This window comes from Musca autumnalis, unplaced genomic scaffold (assembly GCF_047663935.1).
Source record: "Musca autumnalis isolate F117 unplaced genomic scaffold, ASM4766393v1 scaffold_4, whole genome shotgun sequence".
Classification (NCBI taxonomy): Eukaryota; Metazoa; Arthropoda; class Insecta; order Diptera; family Muscidae; genus Musca; species Musca autumnalis.
In genome coordinates, this window is record NW_027411977.1 from 138968724 (window position 1) to 138985135 (window position 16412).

General features: G+C 34.6%; 1 protein-coding gene across 2 annotated transcripts in view; it reads right to left on the bottom strand.

Annotated features, from left to right (window-relative positions):
* Positions 1 to 16412, bottom strand: part of trh (PAS domain-containing protein trachealess) — a 249941-nt gene that overhangs the window by 105547 nt on the left and 127982 nt on the right. For both annotated transcript variants that reach the window (XM_073981560.1, XM_073981561.1), the window contains exon 3: positions 16350 to 16397. In XM_073981560.1, the coding sequence (XP_073837661.1) occupies positions 16350 to 16397 (48 nt within the window). The remainder of the gene's footprint in view (positions 1 to 16349; positions 16398 to 16412) is intronic.

The following is a 16412-nucleotide window of genomic DNA, read 5'->3' on the forward strand; positions in this document are numbered from 1 at the left end:
TGAAAGGGGACCAGAAAAAAGAAAACACGTGTATCGGCGTTTTGAAAATTTACGTCAGGAAGTAACCTAAATAGGTGTCGCAAATTCCGCCCATTTCTACAGGTTTTGAAATATTCAGGTCCTTTTTTTCAAAAACGTTTAAAAACTTCTTTAAAATGTGAACGTATCAGATCAAAATATTCTACAAAATTATTTGCCATACAATTTTGCTATATGTCCCCGAATACACTAAAACTCCAAATCGTACCTAAACGCCAGGAGTCTACCAAAAGTAAAATCACGTTTTTTATCTGAGTTTATTAAGTTTTGTCCCACAAAACTTCATTCTAGATAGAAGACGTCAAAGACAAAAATATTATCCATCAAATTTAAGTATAAGTCGCCGAATAAATGAAATATGTATCGACAATATAAATATATATCAAGAAAATATATACATCAAGTTTGCCAAAATCATGGGTGTTAGGACTCGTACGTATTTTCACATACAATATCAGGAACCTATGACTTATCCTGCTGACGTTATTTTAGTTTATAGTACTAAAATACGTAATTTTACAAAGCCCGATCTGGGTTATCAATATTTTCCCTATATATATTCACCATAGATATTTCAAAGACAGTTTGGATTGAACACACATAATCTTCTTAAAGAATTTAGTATGAAAAAACATCAATACAATATATTTTGTGACCGCAGATGGCGAAATTGTGAATAAAAACGGTAGAATATGGTCCTAAATCATATATAAAATGCGAAAGCTTCTGGAGATGTTAAATAGTAGAGCTAGAATTTTCTTTTGTTCAGAGACTCATAATGAAATTTGATTAGGAACATTTCTTCTTTTGACAAAATCCTCAAAAAGTGAAGTATTTTAGGAGATTTTGACTCAGTATTGAATAAATTTTAATTAAGAGTATAAAAGTTTAACAAATAATTTCTACCTGTAATATCTGATTTTGTAACGTAATTTTCTTAACAAAGTATTTTACTTATATCAGCAAAAATGTCTAAAATCGTCTTTTCCATTTCAAAAAAATCAAAAAAAAATGTTGATACTACATCTATGATTTTTGGTACATAGATTAAGAAAAAAATCGTCATTCCAAATCTGTTTTCGTTACCAACTTTGATTGTTGCGCGCAAAAGATATGACCGTTTTAATTATGCTAATTAGAAAAAATACTAAAAAAATCGCGGCTTAATATAGTAAGCTGTTATATCCAATTGTCGTTAACTGAATTCGCACCCTTTGAGAATATGCAAAAAAAATCAAAAAGTTTCAATGGATTCGCGAAAAATTAAATTTATTAAATAATTTCACGTATTTACAAACATATTTTTGAAACAATAGCGCTTATACTTACAAAAAAATATATAAAAAAATTATAGCAGCATCCAGACATTGTGAGGAATAAAATGAAACCTAATTCGTGAAGTTTGGAGCTATAGTATTCGTGTTATTTGCAAAAATACAATGAAAATGTGACGAAAAAAATAAAAATTATGTTATTCTAATTTTATTTTTTTATGGTTTTATAGGAAATGTTGAAGAAAAAATGATTGAGTTCTTCGTCATTTTCGTCCAAATTTCACGCAATAATGAAGATATTCCGTTGCAACAACTTTTTCACTAATAGTTTTCCTATTGGCGAATATTTTTAGAACATTATATTAAATCACAAGGAATTCCAATTGTGGCATAACATTAAAATAATGTTATATTGAATATTACAACATTTGAAACGCATATAAACCGCGTAATAGTGAAAATGACATGATGCGCATCCGATTTTCCAAAACAGCGAATCAATCCCTCTTATTTGATATACACTTTGTGAAATTCCATTTGACGACCACGATGTAGCATCAGCTGCATGTTAGGGTGCAAAAAACAGTAAAATGCCCATAATTTCCACGAAGTACATTTGCATTTTATGCGCATCCGATTTCAATGATCACCATTAAAAAATACATCATCCTATGTCATTTCAATGCGATCCATCAAGAACCGTGGATGTAGCATCGCACTCAGTTTTTAGAAAAAATCTATTATATCTCCGGATTCGCGAACGTTTTTCAATATCTGTTTTCGCACATTTTAAATATGCGTTTCGCTCTATTTATCTAAGTAGGAATCACACATCTAAAACGCGTCTAAATACGCGATATTTTCAAAAATATTTTTTGCATATTTTCGAAATTTGAGGGGTATCATATCCGCCGATCTAGTGGATGGATTTAGACGCGCAAAGGCTTGTTAGATTCAGAACGTAAAAAAACTAAATTCACGCGGGTTTCCACTGAAATCGAAAGGCATTTGTAAGTTTTGAATCCAAAAAAGTGGTTTTTAAAAAAAAAATACGTACAGAAATTTCGACTTTAAGCTGAGATTGTTGTGAACCTTTGAAGGCTACATGCCCTAGTTATACATCAAAAAATGCGTAATCGCGAGTACTACAATCTCATAATCAGTTTTTAAACTAGTACAGTTGCGCGTTCCGATTAGAGCAAAAATTCAAAAAACCCAATTTTTCAGTCTTCAAAATGTCAGCATCCGTTTGAGATTGATGCGGTGGTTATATTAAAAAATCATACATTAGAAACTTCATCTCTGAAGTGTATTCTTTAACTTCTTCTTTGAACATTATACTCTACATTGTATTGTACAGCCACTAATTGAAAACTGACTTAAAAAAAACTCGTTTCCTTCAACGATTTTTTTCTATTTTTTTACATTAATATGACCACAGCTTCCGCTCAAATTATAATTTTAAGAAATCCATCGGTGATTCGTGCTAAAACAGTTTATTTTACCTAAATGCGTTCAAAAGTTATGGTATATTACAACAATTCGCGAGATACAATACCCCATACCTCAGTTTCAACAGAAGTAAATTTTCTACAAAAAGGCCGATATATCTTATTTGTTCTAGGACTTACAGTGAAATTTTGTGTAGAATATTTTTTCTTTTAATGCCTTTCGCCTACAACTAAATTTCATGTCACATTCATGCATCAACTCGAAAAATTAACAAAACAAATTTATTCAAAAAACTAGCAAAGTGCCCGCTACTTCGTATGCGGAAAGGATATAAAAAACAAATACACAGTATAAAATATGAAAATGGCGAACACTGAAAATTTTATTGCACTAATACCAATTTAAATCAATATTTATTGTTATTTTAGTACTGTTCGAATCCTCTTTAGTTCGATTTGAAAAAGATCAGCAGTATCTCACCCTTACATATTAACAGCGATACCAACTTTGCACACCAATACTCACCCTAAATCCAAAGAATACAGATTTCAGCACTGTCTCTACACCCAACAACAAATTGAGTGCCATTAAGTACTCTTCGTACCCATAAGTACGAATTTCCAAAACTACCTCAATCCTACTCTTCAACAATAATCTCAATTCCAAATTTCAGGATTCCAGATTCCAAATCCCAATTGTACGAAATGTAATACTTTTCGTTCTCATAAGTACGAATTTCCAAAACAACCACAATCCTACACTCCAACAAAAATCTCAATTCCACATTTCAGGATTCCAGTTTTATCCATTCACCCAAATCCCCATTGTACAAAATTTAGTACCATTTAGTACTTTTTGTACTCTAAGTACGAATTTCCAAAACTCCTTAGTTCTACACTGCAACAGTAATGTCAATTCCGAATTTGAGGATTCCAGCTCTATCCGTTCACCCAAATCCAATTTGTACTATATATAGTACCATTTAGCACTGTTCGTACACATAAGTAAAAATTTCCAAGAGTACCTCAATTCTATACTTCAACAATAATCTCAATTACGAATTCAGGATTCGTTCACTCAAATCACCATCGAACCAAATTTTGTACCATTTAGTACTTTGGTCACTTCATCAGCGACACTCAGTCTAAATTTGAGGAATCAAGCTCTATCCGTTCACCCAAATACAAATTGTACTAAATTTACTACCACTTAGTACTGTTCGTACACATAAGTACGAATTTCCAAAACTTCCTCAATCCTACACTCCACCAGTAGTCTCAACTTCAAATTTCGAGATTCCAACTCTATCTGTTCACCCAAATCGTAATTGTACCAAATTTAGTACCACTTAGTACTTTTCGTACCCATAAGTACGAATTTTCAAAACTATTTCCATTCTATTCTCTAACATCAGCCTTAATTCAAATTTCAGGATTCCAGCTCTATCCGTTCGCCTAAATCGTAATTGTTCCAAATTTAGTATCATTTAGTACTTTTCATACCCATGAGTACGAATTTTCAAAACTACTTTCATGCTACTCTCCAACAGTAGCCTAGGTCAAAATTTCAGGATTCCAGCTCCATCCGTTCGCCCAAATCGTAATTGTACCAAATTTAGTACTTTTCGTACCTATATGAACGAATTTTAAAAACTACTTCCATTCTACCCTCCAACTATATCTTTAATTCAAAATTTCAGGATTCCAGCACTATCCGTTCGCTTAAATCATAATTGTACTAAATTTAGTATCATTTAGTACATTGCGTACCCATAAGTACGAATTTTCAAAACTACTTCCATTCTACTCACCAACAGTAACCTTAGTTCAAAATTTCAGGATTCCAGCTCTATCCGTTCGCCCAAATCGTAATTGTACCAAATTTAGTACCATTTAGTACTTTTCATACCCATGAGTACGAATTTTCAAAACTACTTCAATTTAACCCTCCAACTGCAGCCTTAATTCAAAATTTCAGGATTCCAGCTCTATCCGCTCAGCCTAAATCCAAATTGTACAAAATTTGGTACCATTTAGTACTTGTCGTACACATAAGTACGAATTTTCAAAACTGCTTCCATTCTACTCTCTAACAGCAGCCTTAATTCAAATTTCAGGATTCCAACTATATCCGTTCAGCCTATATCTAAATTGTACCAAATTTTGTACCCTTTAGTACTTTTCGTACCCATATGTACGAATTTTCAAAACTACTTCCTTTCTACTCTCTAACATCAGGATTCCAACTCTATCCGTTCGCCTGAATCATAATTGCACCAATTTTAGTATCATTTATTACTTTTCGTACCCATAAGTACGAATTTTCAAAACTACTCCCATGCTACCCTCCAACTGTAGCTTTAATTCAAAAATTTTAGGATTCCAGCTTTATCCGTTCAACCTATATCCAAATTGTACCAAATTTAGTACCATTTAGTACTTTTTGTACCCATAAGTACGAATTTTCAAACTACTTCCATTTTACTCTCGAACAGTAGCCTTAGTTCAAAATTTCAGGATTCCAACTCTATCCGTTCGCCCAAATCATAAGTGTACCAAATTTAGTACCATTTAGTACTTTTCGTGCCCATATGTACGAATTTTCAAAACTACGTCCATTCTACCCTCTAACAGTAGCCTTAGTTCAAAATTTCAGGATTCCACCTCCATCCGTTCGCCCACGTCGTAATTGTACCAAATTTAGTACAATTTAGTACTTTTCGTACCCATAAGTACGAATTTTCAAAACTACTTCCATGCTACCCTCCAACTGTAGCCTTAATTCAAACATTTCAGGATTCCAGCTCTATCCGTTCAACCTATATCCAAATTGTACCAAATTTAGTACCCTTTAGTACTTTTCGTACCCATAAGTACGAATGTTCAAAACTACTTCCATTTTACTCTCCAACTTAGTTCAAAATTTCAGGATTCCAACTCTATCCGTTCGCCCAAATCATAAGTGTACCAAATTTAGTACTTTTCGTACCCATATGTACGAATTTTCAAAACAACGTCCATTCTACCCTCTAACAGTAGCCTTAGTTCAAAATTTCAGGATTCCAGCTCCATCCGTTCGCCCACGTCGTAATTGTACCAAATGTAGTACAATTTAGTACTTTTCGTAACCATAAGTACGAATGTTCAAAACTACTTCAATTTTACTCTCCAACTTAGTTCAAAATTTCAGGATTCCAACTCTATCCGTTCGCCCAAATCATAAGTGTACCAAATTTAGTACCATTTAGTACTTTTCGTACCCATATGTACGAATTTTCAAAACTACGTCCATTCTACTCTCCAACAGTAGCCTTAATTCAAAATTTCAGGATTCCAGCTCTATCCGTTCAACCTTTATCCAAATTGTACCAAATTTAGTACCCTTTAGTACTTTTCGTACCCATAAGTACGAATGTTCAAAACTACTTCCATTTTACTCTGCAACAGTAACCTCAGTTCAAAATTTCAGGATTCCAACTCTATCCGTTCGCCCAAATCATAAGGGTACCAAATTTAGTACCATTTAGTACTTTTCGCACCCATAAGTACGAATTTTCAAAACTACGTCCATTCTACTCTCCAACAGTAGTCTTAATTCAAAATTTCAGGATTCCAGCTCTATCCGTTCGCACAAATCATAATTGTACCAAATTTAGTACCATTTAGTACTTTTCGTACACATGTGTACACTTTTCCTAAACCACCTCCTTATGTCAACCGTACCTTTTAACCTTGATTCTCACACCAAATTTCAACCTATAACCTTTATCCGTTCGCAAAGTACGAATTGGCACCAAATTTAGTACACTTTAGTACTTTTCGTACACTTATAGTTCGAATTTCTAAAAACCCTTTGGTACACCTTTCTAACTCTCCATCAGTGACCTTCATTCCAAATTTCAAAGTTCTAGCTTTACCGGTTCGCCAAATACAAACGGTACCATATTTAGTACCTTTTAGTACTTTTAGTACCCTTCCAGTTCGAATTTCCAAAAACCAAGCCTTATCTGTCACCTTCGGACCAAGAGTGACCCTCACCCAAAATTTCATGATTCTAGCTTCAGCCGTTTCGTCTGGGCGTTGATGAATCAATCAGTCAATCAGTCAGTCAGTCAGTCAGTGAATCAGTCACTCTACTCTTTTATTAATATAGATATTTGGGTGTTTTGTTGGCAAACCTTATGTATATACTTTCTTGATATATATTGTAAATACATATTTCATTTATTCGGCGACTTATATTAAAATTTGATGGAGAATATTTTTGTCTTTGACGTCTTCTATCTGGAATGAAGTTTTGTGGGACAAAACTTAATAAACTCAGATAAAGTACAACATTAACCCTAAAACGTGATTTTACTTTAGGCAGACTCCTGGCGGTTAGGTACGATTAAGAGTTTTGGTGTATTCGGGGGCCTATAGTAACATTTTATGACAAATAATTTTGTAGAATATTTTGATCTGATACGATCACATTTCAAAGAAGTTTTTAAACGTTTTTGAAAAAAAGGGACCAAAATAAGTTTTTTTATCCATTCACGACCACGAATATGATTCTACCATCGCCAAAATCAATAGGCTTCTTGCCCTCACACCCAAAATTTGGTGACGATCCAGCCAATATTGCGACCTGTAATGTGATTACAAGGTTTAAATGGACACACGAAAGGACACACGCAGAAAAATTTATGTTAGAAATGCGTTTGGATCCAAACAAATATATGTTTGGGACCGGTTGCAAACAAATATATGTTTGGATCCAAACATAATATGTTTGGGTCCAAACAAATATATGTTTGCAACATTTTGTAACATATCTCAATTTGATATGTTTGGGTAAAACATACTTTTTATGTTAGAATATTTTTTTCATGGGTGGAGAGAGGATGTTTGTCAACGAGAGTAATAACAGTGCTCTCGCGGCTGTGGAATGCTGCTTTATAATAAAGAGTTGTGTGTATTGTATAATAGAAGACGTAGAAGCGAAGAAGGGGGCTTTGGTGGCATGTATGCGTCAAACTCGTGTGTTTCTTTTTTTGTTGTTGTTAACCAACGAAGAAGAAAAGAAGAAATGATATGAATTATATTTTTTTCTTTCTTCAGTGTTTTAGTTGCCTTTGTAGAGTCAAGACGGTAAAGTGAGTGAATAAATCAGTGTTTTGTGTTTTCTTAAAGAAATTGTGTTTTTAGTAAATTAAATTCCCAATACATTTTATAATTGAATCGGAAAGTTGAATGGAATTATTTTATTGGACAAGGAGAAATCGCATTTAATATTGGTAATTACATACATACTTATGTATATTTGAAATATGGCATATCCATATTTATTTATTACATTACATAATCATTTAATTCTAGATGCCGATTCCCCGCTGATGATTTCAACTAAGAGGACAATTTGTTTTATTTCACAACTAAGGAGAAGCGTTCAACTACGTTTCTATATATTTTTCCTTTTTAAAAGTGTGACTACAAATTATTTCAATCAGTTTTTCTTTTATTAAAGTGTGTTAAGTATTTCTTTGGAATTTTGTATGTACCTATGTGTTTGTTGTTCTTTTGCCTTTTAATAAAAAACCACAACATTTGTGTGTATACTATAGAGATAGCCAGTGAGCTCTTACTGAGAGCAAGTGAGCACACATTTTAAAGTGTTTTACATTGAATTTTACGCTCCCTTGCTCTCAGTAAGCGCCCACTGGTGCATGTGTTTGTATTTTTTTGGGGCCTTTTGGGTTTGTATTTTTTTGCACCCAAACATATAAAATATTTGCACCCAAACATATTTTTGTTTGCACCCAAACATATATATCTTTGCACCCAAACATATATATGTTTGCACCCAAACATATATTTGTTTCCACCCAAACATATATTATGTTTGGGACTGTTGCAAACATATATATGTTTGCTGCAAAATATGTTTGGGACATATGTTAGAGAGGCCGATTTTTTTTTGCGTGCACAAATAGCCAGATCGACACAGCTCGGTGGGACATTCATTATAATACCCTCCCTACATAGTGGTGTGGGGTATAAAAATTAGCGATGATGAACCTACTAAAAAGGGGTATAAAAAAGGGCCGCATGGCGGTACACGCCGAACTGAAAGGCCAAGGCTTAGATGAAGTACACACGTTCAAGACGAAATCAAAAGTTCGATATTCCAAATTGGAAACGAAATGCAACAAATAGAGAGGAGTGGAAATCTTTTCTTAGTTCGGCTTATTGGACAAATCTTCTGTAGAGGGCCACCTAAGTAAGTAAGTACATCAGGGATGAGCTCGAAACTGAACTCTTGATCAAGGTCTTTGATTGTCGAAAGAGATGGAAAGTCTTACACAGATAATAACAATACGGAAGGTCTGGAACAAAGTGAATTACATTTCAACGCACAGTTTACCAAAGAAAACACTACGAACAAACTTAGAGTTTTAGAGATATGGTACGAAGGATATACAATTCATTGAATTATTGTATATATTATACATTTCGAAGAAATAAATCGTCTGCTCCGTCGGAAAAGGTCGTAAGTCCCTCTCAATAAATTTTTCAGGAGGAAGAAAAAACATTCCAGTGCTTTCTGCATTAAAGATTTTATTATGGTGGTAAAGACAGTATTCTTCGTTTATTTATTCCGCTTCAATACCTGTACTTTGTTTGATAAAATTCCGTCGCGTTTGGGAGATAATTGGATGTCTTTGGACTTACGACCTTTTCCTTGTACAGTTTTGTATTTTTGTAGGGACTTTGTAGGTTTTTAAAATAAAATATTTATACTTTACAAAACAATGTGGAAAGGGTATTATAAGTTTGTTTTGTCCAATATTCGTGTAACATCGCGAAGTATTCGTCGTAGACCCCTCCCCTTGCTATTTTTTCATATCTTGACAAGATAAAGCGATCTAGCTAAGTGTGTCCGTCCATCCATTAACAATTGTAATAAAACTCCAGGGCTCAATTTGGACCGATCGTCACGAAATTTTGTGGAGAGGGCGGGTTCTGACCCGAAGTGACCCCATTAGATGTTGGTTATGATCGAATGGTGTGAAATGGATCAAACTAGAGTTTGGGAATTCCCGACTTTTTTCATTCCCGGGAAATCGGGAATGAAAATGTTTCATTCCCGGGAACCCGGGAATTCCCGGGACTATGGAAAATCGAAACCGTGGGGCATACACGTGACAGAGAGTAAGCAAACATGAAGTACTTACTCCCTTTATGTGCAGTTGTGTCGTCAGTTATCTCTTTGGAACAATATTAAGCGTAAAATACGAAAGAGTCAAAAAGCAATAACAAACATCTTAAAAGACGTTGCGCCAAAATCTTGAAAGAACCAATAAATTGAACAGCTGCCATATGCCGTATATATGGCAGCTGTTCAAGAATATCTATATGTATGTATCCAATTATTCCTGACTAATTTGCTGAGTTTATATAAAATATATGTTTCGCACGATTATCCTAGCAAAGCTACCTTGATATCAAAGAGTGCTGTCCGATTATATTTTTAAAGTCAACGATATGGTATGTTGTTCTTATGGTTTGAAGAGCGTGTTAATCATAGAACAAATCCGTTCATAGCGAATTGTTATACGGCTGACCTTTTGAGTACACGACTTCACAATTGCAAGACGGTGGCACCAATGATTAGAGGCGTACTTTTTTATATTGCAAACAATAATTTTGGAGAATACAACAATTCGAATAGATCACAGCTTTTATATCTTAGCAAATTAATATCCTTCAAGAACGCCATCAATATAAATATAGACTAGAACAACAAGGAAATTGCTTCAAAAAGTTCAGAATGCTTCTATTCTTTGCCTTAATCAACCAAAAATATAGAATTATGTGAGGTTCGAATTTCAGAGAAAAAAAAACCAATTATGGAGAGGAGCAAAATGTATATATTTTATAGGAATTACCGCGATTTTTACAATGGACTCGCAATTACGAATAATCGGGGCACGAATTACCGTGACTCCACTATATTGCCAATATTAGACTAAATAACAAATGTCAGTCATTTCGGTGGGATATTGATGTCACAACCTTCAAAATACCAGAAATTTGGAGGTACCGTTATATGGGGGGTATATGAAGGAGTGGACCTGTACCGACAAATTTCTGGAGGAAAGTCTTATACCACCAACAAAAAATAAATACCAAATTTCAGCCATTTCGGAGGATTATTGAGACCACAACCTTCAAAATACGGAAAATCGGCAGGTACCGTTCTATGGGGGTTATATTAAGGCGTGGACCTGTACCGACAAATGTCTGGGGGAAAGTTTAATACCACCAACGAAGATTAATTATCAAATTTCAGCCATTTCGGAGGAATATTGAGGACACAACCTTCAACATATTGCGAGCTGTGTCTTGATTTCAACAGACGGGCGGACGGACGGACTGACCGACATGGTTATATCGACATACTATTTTACCCTGATCAAGAATATATATACTTTATAGGGTCCCCGATGAATGTTTTGATGTGTCATAAACGGAAAGACATATTTAATTATACCCTCCATATTTTGGTGGAAAGTATAAAAATATACATGACTTATACATGAAAATACAAATACCCGTATTCCCGGGAATTTCAAAAAAATTTCCCGGGAAATCCCGTTCAAAAAATTTCGGGAATTCCCGGGAAATCCCGGGCCGGGAATTCCCGACCAGAAACTCTAGACCAAACCCACAAGTTTTACCCGACTTTGTAGCTGTCCTGTAGATCGCAGTAATATTCCGATCGGCGCGAAATTTTACGAATGAATTGAATTTAAGACAGAGAAGAAACTTGCAATTTAACATGGTGATGAGATATTTATGTAATTTTCAGATTATATACAGGGATGTCCCTTGGTTGAAGTAGGCTATATATTTTGTTGAATTTCGAAGGAGCGGGTTACACCAGTGCCCTATTTTTTAAATGCGCTATATATAAAACTTACGAACGATTCCGTTTCCCCAATCCTGGGTACATATGTATGTATTTTAGCAATAAGACGAATAACGAAGCTTTGGTCTTATTGGAAAGCAAGTGTTTAGATTAGAAGGCAACATATCGACAGCTATAGTATATAAGATACATTATATATAGAAGTGGACACAGTAGGCATGCCTCAAGTCATCAGTTATTTGGCGCTATGATAAAATTGCATATCGACACCAACATTTCTGAAGGTTTTTATACACTCCACCATAATATGGAGGGTATAATTATATTTGTCATTCAGTTTGTAACATATCGATATATTCAGCGGAGACCCTATAAATTATATATATTCTTGAGCAGAGTATAACCATGACCGTCTGTCCGTCTTTTGAAATTAAGATACAGCTCCCAATTTTTAAGATAGATCTTCGTGATTTGGTACAGACGTTTCTATTACTTCTAGGATGTTTGGTATTGAAAAGGGTGTATATTGGTCCACGTTTTGATATAGCCCCCATAGAACGGTACCTCCTGATGTTCGGTATTTTCAAGGTTTTAGCTTCATTATCCCATCAAAATGGCAGAAATTTGGTATTCAGTCTTCGTTGGGGGTATACAACTTTCCCCTAGAATGTTGTCTGTATAGGTCCACGCCTTCACATAGGCCCCATAGAACGGTACCTCCCGATTTCCGGTATTTTGAAGGTGTAGCCTCAATATTCCTCCGAAATGGCTGAAATTTGGTATTTATTCTTCGTTTGGGGTATAAAACTTTCTCCCATAAATTTGTCTATATAGGTCCACACCTTCATATAGCCCCATAGAACGGTGCCTCCCGAATTTCGGTATTTTGAACGTTAGCCACATTGTTTTACCGAAACTGCTGAAATTTGTTATTTAGTCTACTTCATAAACGAAAGGAATCTAATTGAAATAAAATTCAATACAACTCATGGTGGAGGGTATAACAAGTTCGGCCTGGCCGAATTTAACGACGTTCTTACTTGTTGTTGATAGTCACTTGCATATCCCAACTAATTTCCGATGCAAAAAAATATAATTGTCATAAGAAAAGGTAACATAAACTGTTTCAAGGTCCAGAAACGTTTACCGGTTCGGCTAATATTTAATATAAAACATGACACGTTGTACCTACGACCTTGTATTTTAGCTTTACGACCTTTTCCTTAAATTAAATTTCATGATTAATTCCGTTAATGTACGTGGTTTCTTAGCTACATTGTAATCCCAAAGTATTTCTTCCCAAGTATTTCTGCCCCAACTGCCTGCATCTTTTGTTTTTGTCTGCAAACCATGTAGAATTTTCAGCATGTAATGTCTTCCTGTGTTTAGGAAGTTTATCATCAGAGCTTTCAGAATCACTGTGAAAAACATAGGAAACTAGACCCATGACACCATCGTCTAATTCCATTCCAAATGCATACTGCTCTTTGTTAGCAAAAACCATGATGTCTTCTTAGTTTAATAACATTTCAATTAATTCTTATTTTAGAATCATTTAATAATATAAACATTGCACTTAGCCGTCTGTTAGAAGGTATTACTTTATTGAATTCATAATACAAACTAACCTAGTTATGTGAATAAATGTCCCTAGAGAAACCACAAGTTACCAGTTGATAAAGTTAGGTAAGATATACGAGAGTAACAGTAAAAATTTTGATTTTTTTTACAAATTTTTCAATATATGAGGTATTTCAACACATACAGCATCCCAATTTGTATCAATGAAAAGGCCAGAAGTCCATCATTCATAATCCCCCCAACCATGGATGACGTTAAACATTATATCTGAACTACATTAGCTGTAGTATTCTTTTAAAGTATACATTTCCCTGTGGACTTACGACCTTTTCGTACTCAAATTTGTACGTTTTGTGGACTTACGACCTTTTCCGACAGGGGCAAAACCTATAGAAAAACGCGACATTCTACAATTTTCTTTGTATTATACGACGTGTTTTGACTTGTACTATCATCCTGTAACAAAAACGCGATATCCAAAAAAAAGTGGACTTACGACCTTTTCCGACGGAGCAGACGAAATGCCGTTTTTCGAGTTAGTTATTTCTACAAATATTTAAAATATTATTACGGAATTAGGTTTAGCTTAATCCCGTGTAGACGTTTTTTATTGGGGGGTTCGTTTTAGATAACGATTTTACAATGCTTTATTGATTTCACTTCACGATTTACTTCTTTACTGCCGACGGTTTTAGTTCGCGGTATGATTTATAACTCACTCGTACATCTACTACTCTCCCGTTTTTATACTCACTCGCTGATTCGCAGATTGTTCTAGTATCCTTAATGTAGAATGTTCCCCGATGATCACGCGATATGCTAGTCGGTTCGCACATACACACAGACGGATGAATTTAAACAACAAATGGAGCGGAGGTAATAAATAAATGAGAGTAGAGGGGGTTACAATGAATGACATCACAATGTAGAAAAATTATTAGACTAAAACAGCCAAGATCACCCATAAACGGACCAACAAAAATGTTTGTTACGTTGCCTTCAACGGTTTGTAATTCAACGATTTGTTTAAGGTCTGCCTTGTTTTGAAAACACTTTCGTTGGGGTTATATGGGATTGTCAAAGAAAAACTTCTCATGGAGATTGTTTCTTTGGTGACTGTTATATTTCAAGCCGAATATTATTGATGTTTGAAAATATCCACAGACTAACAAAAAGGGAACTGAAGAGATTCTGTGGCGAGAATCGAAACTTTAGCCTTTCCAGCTTTACGCCTTGGCGAAAAATGCCAAATTTTCTCCAATAATAAATTCGTTTTTTTAATATTAAAAAACAACAATGGGATTAAGCCAGACTATTAAAAAAATTGCAACAGCTATCCCAATAAAAACGCCACTAATATTCTGATAAATATTTTCTTCATGATCTTCTCTGCAAGTTTGCCGCATAGCTTAAAACAAAATATGAATAAATTTCAAAGAATATGCTCGGTTTGCTCTAAAAAGTAAATGTTAAACCATGTTTAGGTGAGGCAATAAAATCCAAACTCGATCTAACAACACAAAACCCAACTAGGGGTTTTATCGTTTGGGTCTATATTTTCATAAAATTAGCAATAGAAGTTGTTTGAACACGGATACCTTAATAATAACAGATGTATAGGAGTGAAAAGTCTTCAATATTCACTCTTTCTCTGAACATCGCTGTATAATACCCCGTTTGGACTATGCTTGGTTTAGCAAATCCAGTGGATTTAAGTTATTATTTTCATACAATATATGCCAAATAAATCGAGATAATGTTCTTAATCATCGTATAATACCCTAGACAGACGGCAGCGTTAATTTGCATTAAGATCTGCATTTAGTTTTTGCCTGACAGACGACAGTTTCTGCATTTACGAAACAGCTGATTGCTGTTTTGTTGTTGTTTGCACTGTAATTTTTTGTTTTCCTTGTGTCTCAGAGCATGAATATGCTCCCTCATATGAATATGGGCTCTCTTTTACGGTATTGCCATATTGAAATTCCTAAATCAGGTATCGGCACTAATCCAAACGCATTGTTTGCGGTCCCACACGTACGACTCTCTCCACAAACAGCGTGTGTGTTAATACATTGCTAAAATTAAAAATCATTGAAACAAGCGACAATAGAACCTTCTTCATTGACTTCTGAACGAAGACTGAGTGGTGGTTGTTCTGTTGTTATTCTCATCAAGGGCATGTGTGCCCCTTTTTGCCGGATGCTGACCTAAATGCACATTAAATTCAGTTTGATATTGTGCATTAAGAATGTGGATAATGCACGAATTAATTTGAATTAAGGCAGTTAATTCAAATTAACGCTGCCGTCTGTCTAGGGTATAAGTGCCCTAGACTAAACCAATTGAAAATCTTAGAAACTACGTTTTTCACTACATTTACCATTATAAAACAAAAACAGAAGTTACTCAAAGAAACTAACGGTATTTTCGTTGTCCATGAACACCAACACGATAGAATTTTTGTATCAGAACGTTTGAGTATTTTTCTGGTGAACTTTTGTAACACAGTGTCCTTTATCGACATTTTCCGAAAAATTTGCACTGTCTCAAGGCCAAAACTGCCTGAAGGTGCTTTCTAATGCTTTTGCAATGTACTAGAGAGTTCTTAGTTATTGTCTTGGCTACAATTTTTGTCTTAATGTTGGATCGAATATCTCAATGGCTTGGCTGTTATATGCGAAAATATCCAAAAACGTGGATAAAAATAAAAAACTCCAAGTTAAAATCGGAAGGCTTGATTTTCACCGTAGACGTATGTATGATATAGAAGACTTTTTTGCTCAGTACAATACCAGGAAACAAAAACCCGCGCGCCCTTTTAGATTTTCTCCTTCCATACAAATCGCCCCGACCTACTCTGTGTACGAAAAACCTTATATTCTTTCGAAACATGGTTGATCTTTCTCGAACCTAGTCTATAGACATTGAAAAAGTGTATGGCAGAAATACTTTACAATCGGCAACAATAAAATGTGTACATTGTTAAGTTAGTCTTGCTTGAGTTCGGCGGTATATACATATGTGTAGATTGCAACAAAAGTCCTAACCAATAATCATAGGGTATTTATACATTCCATTATCACTTACCGCGCATTAACCGATGACTGAGCAGCACCAATCTCTTCCATTGATTTTCTGCAAAAAGAATAA